The sequence below is a fragment of the Cibotium barometz genome, chromosome 16 (assembly GCF_041138505.1).
Source record: "Cibotium barometz isolate CiBa-2024 chromosome 16, ASM4113850v1, whole genome shotgun sequence".
NCBI lineage: Eukaryota > Viridiplantae > Streptophyta > Polypodiopsida > Cyatheales > Cibotiaceae > Cibotium > Cibotium barometz.
Genome location: NC_141061.1, coordinates 49,880,228 through 49,894,026, shown reverse-complemented (window position 1 = coordinate 49,894,026; position 13,799 = coordinate 49,880,228). Strand labels below are relative to the sequence as shown.

Sequence of the window (13,799 nt, the reverse complement as noted above, 5' to 3'; positions counted from 1 at the left end):
CTATACTTTTGTTATGTTTTGATAAGAGTGATAAAACAATGGATCACAATATGGGTCCCAAATGTTTTTTTACAAATTTAATTAATTAGTGGGGGTATAGGAAACTTTAGGGAGTGATATGATGGGACCTTAGGGAGAATATCTTTTTTTAAATTGTTCAAAACCTTAGACATGGATGCCGCCTGGAGGCGTCTCAAAAGATTAAGAGATTTCAACGTTTTGGAAGGTTCAGAGAGAGGCTTTGAAAAGCATGTGCGTACATTTTCCACAGAGAGAGAGAGAGAGAGAGAGAGAGAGAGAGAGAGAGAGAGAGAGAGAGAGAGAGAGGCTACATTAATGTTTTTGTGATGAACACTGCAATGATATCTACACTGCGCGATGATCTTGTAGAGAGAGAGAGAGAGAGAGAGAGAGAGAGAGAGAGAGAGGCTACATTAATGTTTTTGTGATGAACACTGCAATGATATCTACACTGCGCGATGATCTTGTAGACAACGGAGAGAGAGATGAACATTGTGATGATGTCTGTGCGCTGAGTTGATGATACGTTGAGTGTTTGATATGCTTAAGGTTTTAACCTTAGTAGCTTAAGGTTTTAACCTTAAGTAAAGCTATTGATTAGTTAGTGCCTGCTTGTGGGAACTAATTAATTACTGGCACCTAGCCTGAATATGTCAAATATATCATTAGATCCCCACGATTGTCACTCAAAAACAATGGGTCACAATATATCATTGGATCACCCATGATGATGCATTGTGTTCTTTTCAAAAGAAACTCAACACGTAAAACATTCTTTTTTCACTCTAGCATCCATTGATGGTTAGTTCAATAAAGTATAACAAAAACCTTGTCACCAAAAATGTCAAGTGTAACACAAGGGGTCCTCTTCCCTAGAAAAAATATACATACGTAATGGGTTTCGTAAGTGAAAAAACTATTGAAAAGGTTACTTTTATTTGCTCAAACTTTATAGAATCGTATTCAAAAAGAGAAAAGCATCTTGGAAAGGGGAACTTTTATATGCTCAAACTTTATAGATTGGGGTGTTCTGAATTAATTCAAGTGAAACTTTTCAAGTTGTTTATTTCATTACATAGTGTTCACATTATAGATGATGTTTAGAAAGACCCATAGCCTTTTAGTTTGCTCAAAAATTATTCCTAAATTTTGTTGATTTTGATATCTTCTCACTGCATCATACTCATCATAGGAGTCTAGTTTCACCTACTATATGTCTCTTCTAATTTCTCCAACACTATAAGTCTGAGGCAATAACATGTCAACCATTCTTACAACCAAAAGCTCGAGAATGAAATTAAAGGCCAATTACAATATAATTTGACACTCCCCCCCCCTCAATAACAAATTGGGAATTATATGACAACGTTTAAATATGAACCTGGGTGCTACAAGCATATTTCCACCTTAGGTTGTATGGTCCACCCAAAGGAGTCTTAATTGCTTATACCTCTTCCTTTGAACATCCTCTTTTAGTATGATATGTCTTGCAATAATATTGGCTAAAGGTGCTCCACTTTCTTGGTTGGTTTTTTTAAAATCTTGGGAATTATATGACAACATATAAATATGAACCTGGGTGCTACAAGCATATTTCCACCTTAGCTTGTATGGTCCACGCAAAGGTGTCTTAATTGCTTATACCTCTTCCTTTGAACATCCTTTTTTAGTATGATATGTCTTGCAATAATATTGACTAAAGGTGCTTCACTTTCTTGGTTGGAACTTGGTTTTTTTAAAATCTTGGATGTATTCATTGTCAGTTCTATCTTTTGAGAATATATTTTTCCATTTAATCTCTCTCCTTGTAAGGAAGGAAAGAGCTAAAATTAAATGAAGATTAAGTTGGATTGAGTTCAAAGACTCAAAGCAATTTTGATGCAACACATTTAAGCATTTAAGAAGAGCGATAAATTTGATAATATTAGTCCACTCCTATTTGCAACTTTGCCATGGTCAGTCACATCGAGGTGCATTTGCTATAGCTCAAAGAATGTTAGGTCTTTAGTAGTGACACCCTTTTATATGTTTAATTCATTCTTTGAATATATATTAGCTCTTTCCAAAGGTACTTATAGTTGGTCCTTATTGTTCATCAATGTTGTACTATCCTAGTGTAAAAATATAATAAACATCACCCAAAAGTATGCATGGATTAATGTCAAATCTAGATATCTTGAAAGCCCAATGTAATAGGGTCTCTTGAGTGGCGTTACGTTAAAATTTTTCTAATTTAAGAAGTTGTGTAGCAAGTGTAATTGATAAACTTTTCTTTCATGCAACATGCACTGCAAGAAGCTTAATTGAGATTGCATGCTTAGTTCTTCCTTGAGATTTTGATCTCTGTTAGGTTGGGAATTCATTATTTCGAAACGCAAAAACAAAAGGCATAAAATCTACCTTTCTCCTTGATTAAATACCCTCAAGGTGACAATTTTGAGGTACCTTGACAAATGAGACACTTGACTAAGTGAGGAACCCACATAATCATACTTTTAAAAGGGGCTACATTAGTTGTTCCTTCACACTATGATGAGGAGAAACAAGAACGAAGGGGTGGTGAAAAAAAATCAAGGTGAAGAGAAAGGGAAGAGATGAGTGGTTCGGCACGGGCTTTTTCTATTACGAATTGAACATGGCTCGCCTTTACGATGCAACCACGGTCTAATTTTTGGTACCCAATGGTGGTACCAGAGCTAAACATTCTCCATTTATTTTTTACCTTTACTTTGACTCGATATTTTTCCACCCTTTGCCCAAATCCAATGGGCTCTTTGAGCCCTACAACATTGAACATGGTGGGGTGTTTGAGTGTGAGCATGATGGTGGAGTGTGTCCGACCTTGGGTGGGCGCCCAGTAACTGTTAGGGTGGCCATTGAGAATGTTGAGGGGCTTGAAGGGGGGGCCTCTAAAGCTACTAGCAAGAATGTGGGCAGTGGAATTGGAGGCTAGGTTGGAACCAAATATGGAATCTCTTATTTGTTTGAATGCTAGGAGGGACTTACTGTCATGTGAGGATAGCAAGCCACTAGAGTTGGGTGGCACGTTCAGTAAGAAGACACAGTTTCTTCCCACCGAGTTGTAGTAGAGCTCAAGAAGCTGTTGTGGTGTTTTGGGTCGCTCGTCTTCATGCCAAAACCAGCCTGGCCGTATGGAAACATCACACTCTGGGGGTACCCAATCCACGCCGTGAGAATCTCCCGTGTTTAATAACCTGTTTAATCGCAGTAATAAAACACGTAATGGACATAATTAGTTCTTAATTGATTCGATGCATTGCCATAATTACTTCTTAAAAAGATTGGATGCATAGCTTTACTCTTCACTCGAGTTTTGTTTTTGTTTTTCGAGCCGGGGTCAGAGACAAGCACGCTCGTCTCTGAGACTCGAGCAGAGAAACGCTTTTGTCATTAGCTTTGTCGTCTCGGTTGTGAGAGCGGTTTCGCTACTTCCTTAAGGCATGACCTCAGAAGACCATTAACTAGGCATGATAGCGACCAAGAACTCCCGAAAGAGCCCAGGTACTATGGGTCTTGCCACCATTAGGCTCACCCACTAAAAACTCTGCCAAACCCAGCTGGTTTTCGGAGAAGAATTGCCCCACCCACAATGGGCGTCGGCTTGAAACTTCTCACTCGAGCTACGGGAAAGCATACGCAACGTACTAATCCTATTTTCAACTGATAGTGCTAAAGAAGAAGATTAATGATCGAGTGACCTTACTGAGGATTGGCTCCAGCGCCGATTTTGGCATGTGATGCGTTCATCATGGACCAGCAGGTTAGGCCGCATGAACCGTTCTCATCGCCAACCCACCGCACATCAGGCCCTGCATCCGAGAAAATGTTAATCTTCGGTTGGAGCTGATGGGCTAGTGCAAACCATCTCTTGAACATGTAGTTCATCTTTGGAGCATCCTGGCCTTTTGCTCCGTCAAACCAAACCTCTGAAATAGCTCCATATCTGCGTATCATAACTGCAACACATTAGCCACCTTAGAAAGGCTTTCATTATAATGCCTTCATCACCACTCACTTATGCAAACACCATTCAATCACACTCTGCATCCAAAGACACCTTAATATGCAGCTATACCTTGTAAGAAGCTCATGCAATTGGGCCATGTAGTACTGATTGTAGAGCTGAGTTTGCCCATATCTACGGTCATGTCTATCCCAAGGAGAGAGGTACAAGCCCAAGTCAATACCTTCCGCTTGGGCAGCTATGGAAAGCTCAGCCACCACATCTCCATGGCCATGCTTCCAAGGGCTGTTCTTAACGGAGTACCCAGTGTATGAAGAGGGCCACAGGCAAAAGCCATCATGATGTTTTGCAGTTAGGATGACAAGGGAAACACCGGCAGCCTTGGCCACTTGGACCCATTGGCGTGTGTTGAGAGAGGAGGGGTTGAAGAGGTGGGGGTCCTCATGGCCTGATCCCCACTCCGAGTTTGTGAAGGTGTTAATGCCGAAGTGGAAGAACATGATCATCTCTCTCCTTTGCCACTGCAGCTGAGAAAAAGAAGGTAGAGGCAGCAAAGGAAGAGGTGGAAGAGAGGTCATCCCACATGAAGCATGTGGTAGCCATAGCCATAGCCAATATAAGGATACTGTGAGCATGGTGATCAACTTTACCATGGGACTCTTCGCCATAGAAAGCCTAGTATAGAGAATGCTCTAATCGGTACTACCACCTCTTGTATTTTGTAATGATACTGTGACCATGGTGATCAACTTCACCATGGGTCTCTTCGCCATGGAAAGCTGATATAGACGATGTACTACCCACCTCTTTTCGCTTGAAGGGGACATTTACTCACTTTTCTTCATAATTTGTCCACTACGAAGGATGTTTAGGGTGGGTTCATAGGCCCCCCCTCAAATTGTGGACTTGTCTTTAAACTACCTGCATTTTTAATTTGTAAAAGGTTTCCATGTATAGTGGCAAAACTTTCTTCAAACATTGCCCCCATCAACCTCTCTCTTTCTCCCCCCTTATGCCAAAAAGGTTTTCCTTTTCGTGCACTTTGGCATCAGCCCCTTGCACTTGGTAGAATGAGTGGTCCACTTTTGTGTTAGAACAAATCGTCCAATATAACATGAGAATGCCTGATCACTGGAGGGATAGTGTAATCATTAACTTGATGAACCTTTTGCAACATTAGAACACACTCGCATGCTCATTGTTTAGATCTCAATGTAACACAATCGGGCCATACTCGAGGAGCACACAATCCAAAAGTTCAACATTATCTTGAAGAAGAATCCAAAGATGATAAAGTTCAACATTATCATCTTTGGATTCTTCTTCAAGATAATGTTGAACTTTTGGATTGTGTGCTCCTCGAGTATGGCCCGATTGTGTTATGATCTATGCCCTTACAGTTAGAACATAAATATCAAGGCATCAATTTCCTCTATTATGTATCATTTGGGTATAAATACCCAAATATGTTATGATCTATGCCCTTACAGCAGTTAGAACATAAATATCAAGGCATCAATTGCCTCTATTAAGTCTGATATTTGGTACCCTATTGGACTCTTAAAATGAAAAAAAAGGGTGGCCAAAGGGCATGAGTTTTTCTTATAGGGTTCACCGTTTGGGAAAAAGTCACGCCCTTGTGGCCACTATACCTAACATTGGCAAATCACACCTTGATATTTGAGTTCTAACCATAACAAAGGCATCCAAGCTAGGTGCTTTATTCCAAATTTAGTGTTGGATGGATGGATGGATGGAGTCCATAAGTCTTATGATGTCTTAAAGTTTGCGAAAATCTCAGGGCGGGGGGGGAGGGGGGGTCACCTAAAAATATGTAAGTATACCACGTGAGTTCGAATGAAGGCGGTTTTTTAATTCAAAATTTTAAGGTAAATTTACAAAAATACATTTACAAAAGGGGTTTTTTAATCCATTTTGAAAAAATACCCGTAAATCCATAAAGAAAAAGGAGTCATTTTATTCATGATACAAAAGGGGTTTTTTAAATACCCCTTAAACGCACGTGATACATAGGGTTTCTTAGTAGTGCACACCCCGAGGTGGAAATATAGGTGAACAATTCAAATATGTAAAACATCACTAAGTCTTTTGAAAACATATAGTTTGGAAAAACATATAATTTTTTTCCAAATTACATTTTACTTTAGCATGGGGAACTAAATTGCCAAGTTCTGCTTTATCAGTTTGTATGGAGATCCTAATATGGAAAAGAATTAAGAAATTACACATCAAATCAGTAAAATAATTGGGTCATTAAACAAGTTAGAGACATCATTAAACATGGGATGATAAGTAAAAAATGAAAACAAAGATTATATTCCAAAATAGAAAAGTACATCTTAGAAGATAGCTTCACCTTCTTGAGTTGGAGGTGGGTGACTGATGTTCAACACCAAGATCTGCCAAAAGGCATCTGAGCCATACACACTCCATAGTCACTCTATAAGCTATACTATACTCAGCTTCATAGCTTGAAGTGGCCACTGTTGGCTACTTCTTACTGAGCCATAATATACATGAATCACCAAGGTGAAAGAAAAGACTACCAATAGACACTTGCATGTCATAACATCTAGCCCAATTGAAATCACTAGAAAGCATGCAGTTGAACATCACCCCCTCCCTTAGCATAAAATGAGACAAGGGATTGAATAGCCTTAATAAGTATCTAAATACTCACTTGATAGATTTCCAATTCTTACGTTTGGGACTATGTATAAACCTGCTCACAAGTGGAAGACGCTAAACTAAATGTTTGGCCTCATATTATATATCTAGATGAGGCATACGACAACCTTTGCTCATAAAGTGATGCATCAAAGGTTTTACCTGTATCCTAGAGACTAAGCCCAACACCTTTCTCTACTAGTGTAGCAAGTCTTATAGTCTTCAAGACCAAACCATGTAAGCAGCCTCTACTTTGAATGCAACATCACAATACCATTACCATGGTGCATAAACTATATGCCCAAATAATAATGCAACGAGCCCAAATTTGCTATCTCAAATGAAAATGTGATTCAACCTTGAAGGCTAAAATATTCTCCTCAGAGTTGGACTATTGCAAAAACCATTTGGAACCAAGTATATGTTTATCTTTTCATACCATGCTGTAGGAGCCTACTTAAGGCCATATAAAGCTTTTCTTTAACTGCATACTTTAGATTCCTACTACCCCTTCGTAAACAAAACCATGAGACGGAGATATAGAAACCTCCTCATGCAAGTCACCATTTATGAAGGCAGTCTTAATATCTAACTAATGTACATTCTAACCATGATAGTCTAACCATGATGTGCTGCCAATGTAGTAAGTAATACACCTCCTCATGCAAGTCACCATTTATGAAGGCAGTCTTAATATCTCACGTACATTCTAACCACCATGATGTGCTGCCAATGTAGTAAGTAATACACCTGATCATAGTCATCATATGAGACGTGGGTTCAAAGGTCTCATCATAATCTAAGCCCTTCTCTTAACCATAACCCTTGTAACTCTAATTGTACCTTCAATTATCATTATAAACTAGTCAAATCACCTCAAGAGCAGACGGTGTAGCCTGTAGGGAAGGAACATAGCAGTTTTCTCATTTTTTTGAAAAGTGGAGGCCAAATTCTACTTGGTTGATTGATTAAATTCAGAATTTGCTTAGAAATTGTGTGATACAAATACTTGAGGAGGTTGGTATATGATTGGTTGGAGCAATTATGCATTATGGAGCTGATTATGAGCTGATTAAATAGGCTGTCTCTGTAGTGATTAGTGAAATAGAGAGTGATTAACCAGATAATTACTCTCTCAACTTAAACAATTGGTCTAATTCCTTTTACATGGAGCTAGTAGACATCAATGCTAAGCTAATGAATGCCCGATCTCTCAATTTGGAAAAGAATCAAAGGAATTAGAGCACTTTTACTACTACTGGTTTTACTGGTTTTTCTCAAAACAGAGAAGGGGATTTGATATCTTTGGTATGTACGCACCTTGGTTGGTGTTGATATGCAACATTGAGCTTGTTTAGGTGTCAATGCAAGTTATCCACACTTGATTGAACCACTACATTGCAATTTGAAGCCTTGGAAGGCGTACCAAAATAGGGTATTGTGGGTTGTGTATGCTAGTTTAATTTGAATGCAATCAGTTTGATTTTCTACATCAACAATGAAGTTCGTTGAGTACTTTGGAGTATCTGGAACACTTATTAGAGTGTGGTTGAGCTGAGGAAGGCTCATTTATAGATTTGGACATGTGCAAAGGTGCATTTGCATTGAGCAAATGTGTCAGACAACCCAGTATAGATTGTGGGTGAGAAGTTGGATAGAAAGAACTTCCAGGCATGGAAGTATAGGATTAAAAGCTTTCTGAAAGGAAAAGGGTTTTGGAACCTTGTTACAGGTGTGGAGCCAGAGCCGGAACTACCCCGACAACCTACACAACAACAGGTTGTAGCTCATATAAGCAATGGTCAGAGAGAGCATACAAAGTTTTGCATTACTTGTCTATATGTATCTCGGATGCTATAGTCATACATATACATGATGTTGAGTATCCCAAGGATGCATGGGATACTTTGGTAAAGCTGTTTGATACAGATACTAGTGCTCGTAAGTCTCAGTTGAGACAACAGATTTATAATGTGAAGCGCAAAGGAAGGAGTATCCATGATTATGTACAAGAGATAAAGAAGTATGCAGATGCATTGGCAACTATCAATGCCCCCATGCCTGATGATGATTTGTTCGACATTGCCTTGCGTGGTCTTGGCAAGGAGTACAAGTCTTTTGATACATCTATCTCTGTTTGGAGTACAGGTTTACCAGATTTTGATGAGTTGGTTTCTCTCTTGCTTGTTGAGGAAATCAAACTCAGTGACTCTTTTCATGATGCATCTACTAGCCATGATGATAATGGCAAAAATCAGGCTTTCTATTCATAAAGGGGATTTAGAGGCAGGGGGAGATTTGCATCACGAGGTCATGGTAATGGTTGTGGATGGCAGGATAGGTCACCACAACAGAATTTTCAACCTACATATGGTGTTAGAGGTGGTCGTGGATATACACCTCAGAGAGGCAGAGGTAATCCTCGTGGAAGAGGATGTTGGCAAGGCCAACAAACATCTATGCAAAATGTGGAATGCCATTACTGTGGGAAATTTGGTCATATGGCACATGATTGTTTTTGCAAACAAAATGATTTGAGAGGGGGTAGAGCACAACATGGTGGACATTATGCACAACATGGTGGAAATTATGCAAATGGTGGAAATTTTACATCAAGCAGTAATGATGGGAGCGCAAATCGTTTGTTTGCCATGAAACATGTCGTGGGATCTATGATGATAAATGGTGAAAGTGATGACACTTGGTATATAGACTCTGGAGTATCAAACCATATGACTTGTCATGGCGAATGGTTTGAACATATGAAGCCTATGGATGTGAAAGGCTATGTGGAGATAGGAGATGATACCCAACATGCTATCACACATGTTGGAAGTGTACCATTGGTTATGCACATGGTGAAACAAAGTCTATGGCAGATGTCTTGTATGTGCCTTCTATTACAAAAAGTTTGGCCTTAGTTGGTCAAATGATGGAACAGGGTTTACAGGTTCGTTTCAATGAGCATGGTTGCTTCGTTGAGGATTTCAAAAATGGATGTAGAGTCATTGCCAAAGGCAAGAAAGAAGGCAGGTTATTTAAGTTGGATGCTGGGATTCCTGAGTTGAAATTAGCCATGTTCTCTAAAAGCTAAAATGTGGTACAAGGGACATTGACATGTGGCATAAAAGGATTGGACATGTGAGCATACAAAGGTTAAAGAACATGGCAGGCAAGAGGCATTGTTAGTGGGCTTCCTAGATTAAAGTATGATGGGAATATGCATGTTTGTGATGCTTGCCAGTTTGGAAAAAAGCAAGCAAGGTTGCCGTTTCCTAAAGAAGGCAACATGAGTAGCAGGCCACTTGAGATAGTTCATAGTGATGTATGGGTCCTGCACAAAACCCATCCATTAAAGGCAGCCTGTATTATGTGACATTCATTGATGATTTCAACCAAATGACTTGGATTTACTTTCTCAGCATGGAGAAAAGTGAAGTGTTGGTAGGACTTCAAAGCTTTTGCAGAGAAGCAATATGGCTCTTGGATAAAGAGTTTGAGGACAGATGCACCTCACATGCTTTTGAGAATTTCTTGAGAAAGCGTGGCATAAGAAGGCAGTTAACTTGCAGGTACACACCTCAGCAAAATGGTGTTGTGCTGAGAGGAAGAATAGAGTCATTTGTTAGGCCTTCTACACAAGTGCAGGTAGAGGACGAGGCCGTGGCCAAGGTGGTGGGCTGAACAGGTAATCAAAATTATGGTCAGCAACAACAATAGTCCCATAAATCACAACAACAAATAGGTGGAAGAGGCCAGTTAAGAGGTAGGGGGACTCAAAGAGGTTGTTGAAATTGGCAAAGGCAGCAAAATGATACACGAGGCTCTTTTTACTATGGCAAATCTGGACATGTGCAAGAAGATTGCTATAAGAAGAAAAATGACATGAGAAGTGGGAAAGTGCAGCAAAATAATTATGCATCCTCTAGCCGAAGTAATGAGGATAATGAAAGGTTGTTTGTTATATGACATGTGCTTAATGTTGTGTTGGAAAATGATGTATCCACATGCAATGATGATGTATGGTATGTGGATTTAGGTGCTTCGAACCACATGACTAGTCATTGGCAAGTGGTTCAAGGATATAAAAAATCCTAAAAAGCCACGTTTTGAACTGAAACATGGGATGATACAACTCATCCAATTGCCCATGTTGGAAATGTGTCATTATCTATGCAGAATGGTAAGGTAAAGTATCTTGCAGATGTACTTCACGTTTCAAATATTATAAAGAATCTAGTTTCTATTGGCCAGATGAGTGAGTAGAGTTTGCAGGTGCGTTTTAACCCTAATGGTTGTTATGTCGAAGACTTTAAAGACAAGTGCAAGTTGGTTACAAAAGGCAATAGAGTGGGAAGAATGTTTACACTAGATGTAAATATGGCTAAATTAAAAGCTGCAATGTTTGGACATGGTTTAGGAGTAACTGTTGCAGATACAGACATTTGGCATGGGCATGTAAATGTGCAAAGAATGAAGTCTATGCAAACTAAAGAAATTGTGACAAGACTGCCTATGTTTAAGGTTAATGGTATGCAGAAAGTATGTGAAGGATGCCAATTTGGAAAGCAGACAAAGGATGTATTTCCACATGACAAAATTGTGAGCAAGAATTTACTAGATGTTGTGTACTCAGATGTATGGGGTCCTACAAAAACTACATCTATGGTTGGCTACAAGTATTATGTAATATTCATTGATTGATCACACAAGGAAAGTGTGGGTGTACTCCATGAAGGAGAGGAGTGAAGTTTTCACTCATTTTCAGAATTTCAGAGTGATGTGGCTAAAAAGAAGTTAGGAAAGCATGTGAAGTGCCTAAGGTCATATGGAGGGGCAGAGTACTTCTCCAATGGGTTCTCTAATTTCTTGTAGAAGAATGCCATTCAGAGACAATTTACATGTAGAGACACTCCACAGCAAAATGAAGTTGCTAAGCGAAAAAATAGGAACATTGCAGAGATAGCATGAGCATTAATGACAGAGAAGAATTGTCTGTGAGATCCCACTGCCCCCTCTGCACACCGGATTCTCAGTAGCTGCAGAGCGGAAGCAGCTCCCTCATGCGCAAGGCAGGGTTTCCCACTCAGGGCCTCGCCCTCGAATGTCTGGCCATGAATGTCTGGCCATGAATGTCTGGCCACAAGACTAAGCTGGTGGTCATTCCGAAAACCAAAACCGGGAAAATTTCCCATGCCCGGAAAATAGGGACGATTCCACTATTTTGAATTTCTTAACGAATTTTTCTAACGAGATCAAGATACTGAACTAACCTTCATCTGATTAAACCAGATAGAAGGAAAACTATTACAGACTTATCTTAAAGGAATCAACGTTTTTTTTCCTAATAATTGAATCAGGCACAGCCATTGATCTATTCATTTGAGAAGTCTTCAAGTTATTATTTAACTATTCGAGTTCTAAGCATATTCTTATTAATCAATTTTATTATTAAAACTCTACTGATTCTAGCCTATCTGGCCCATGGGTTAGCCACCGTCCAACCACTGGAATTGGTAGAACCAGACAAGTACTCACCCACCCATAATTGAATGCCTTTCTTAACTTTTGCTTTAGAATACAGATACGCACACACTCCTCTTTAAACTTTAACTTATAAAACAATCCATTGATAAACAATTCTTGGTTATAGATATCATAACTCAAAATTTCCATCCAGTTCCTTCTTTCTCAAAAATAGGTATCACTCTGGACTCTCCATCGAGACCAGCTGGTCAGCAACGAGATTTAGTAACAGATTACAATAATTTTTTGTCATTATACATATATATCTTCCACGACATACGCATGAGTGTCCTAAGCACCGCGAGCCCGTGCATTGCTTGGTCAGAACCCTCCACCAGGATCCTCCTTAGGTGTCTTGGCACTTCACTTAGGACCGCTTCGTCGGCCCTTGCCCATCGTACCGGAAGCACATCATTTTTCACCATACCAAGGTTGGTCAAGACCTGGGCAGGTTTTTGCCACGTGAGCCGTCCTTTGAACACTCCCCACCGCTAGCTGTTGCAACTGAACTTCCCTTAGAAAAACACATATACCAAATGCTCCCTCCAGCATTCTGGCGTAAGACAATCCTTTAAGAAAACAGGGTTTCTATGCAAGTTTTTATTTTTTATTTTCTTTTGAATACAATGAGTATATCTTAAATCCGTATCCCAATACTTCTAGATCGTAGGTCTGAATTCCAACAGAATTTCATGAATTTTGTAACCTTGATCCTCAGATCCGAATCAAAGGGTCTTAACTTGCTTTTATATTTGGTGGGTGATTTGAGTGAATTTTTCTGAAATGGTCATATCGTCTTTCCTTGAAACTGACGAAGAGGTTGGTCTTGGTGAAAGTCTGATTCTGGGTTCGAGTCTAGTAAGGTCCTTCCTGAACTACCTTTCTCCAAAGGGGGTGAGATTTCAATCACTATTATTCTGAAATTCATTCATTGAATATTTGCTTAACTGATTTCTAAACTAATCACAAATTCCTATGACAAATAAATTAATCATTTATCTAAAATTTTAAACTTCGATAGTTTTCTTTTCTGAGTTTTCTCATTACTATCCGAGAATATGAAACGGTAGAATTTTCTCTCACAGAGTATTTACTTATTCATTTACCAATATTCATGGGATTTAAACATAGGATTAAAGAGAACTCTTATTTTGATATAAAAATTATGTATGCATCTATTTATGCATAAAATCCAACTTCTATGGGAATAACACTTTTATATAAAAGAAAATCCTTTTATGCATCTATTTATGCATAAAAATCAATTTTGATTAAAGTAACACTTTATAATCTAAAAAAAATCTTTTATGCATCTATTTATGCATAAAAAGCAATTTTGATGAAAGTAACACTTTTATGATAGAAAAATTCTTTTATGCATCTATTTATGCATAAAAAATAATTTTGATGAAAGTAACACTTTTATAATTAAAAAAATTCTTTTATGCATCTATTTATGCATAAAAATCAATTTTGATGAAAGTAACACTTTTATAATAGAAAAATTCTTTTATGCATCTATTTATGCATAAAAATCAATTTTGATGAAAGTAACACTTTTATAATAGAAAAATTCTTT

The 13,799-nt window shown here is 38.7% G+C and overlaps 1 protein-coding gene across 1 annotated transcript; it reads right to left on the bottom strand.

The window, feature by feature from the left end:
• Nucleotides 1–2,479: 2,479 nt before the first annotated feature.
• Nucleotides 2,480–4,798, bottom strand: LOC147630704 (alpha-L-fucosidase 1-like). The gene is made up of 3 exons (XM_086810664.1): nt 4,118–4,798; nt 3,746–3,985; nt 2,480–3,236 (listed from the first exon to the last, which is right to left on the bottom strand). The coding sequence occupies exons 1-3, from the start codon at nt 4,672–4,674 to the stop codon at nt 2,549–2,551; spliced, it is 1,485 nt and encodes a 494-aa protein (XP_086666790.1). The 5' UTR covers nt 4,675–4,798; the 3' UTR covers nt 2,480–2,548.
• Between the last annotated feature and the right edge of the window lie 9,001 nt (nt 4,799–13,799).

What these genes read in the sequence shown, in the direction of transcription:
- LOC147630704 (XM_086810664.1), bottom strand. Translation starts at nt 4,674, where the DNA reads ATGGCGAAGAGTCCCATGGTAAAGTTGATCACCATGCTCACAGTATCC. An exon ending in TTGCATGAGCTTCTTACAAG is followed by an intron (nt 3,986 to 4,117) that starts GTATAGCTGCAT and finishes TATGATACGCAG; the next exon opens with ATATGGAGCTATTTCAGAGG. An exon ending in GGCGCTGGAGCCAATCCTCA is followed by an intron (nt 3,237 to 3,745) that starts GTAAGGTCACTC and finishes GCGATTAAACAG; the next exon opens with GTTATTAAACACGGGAGATT.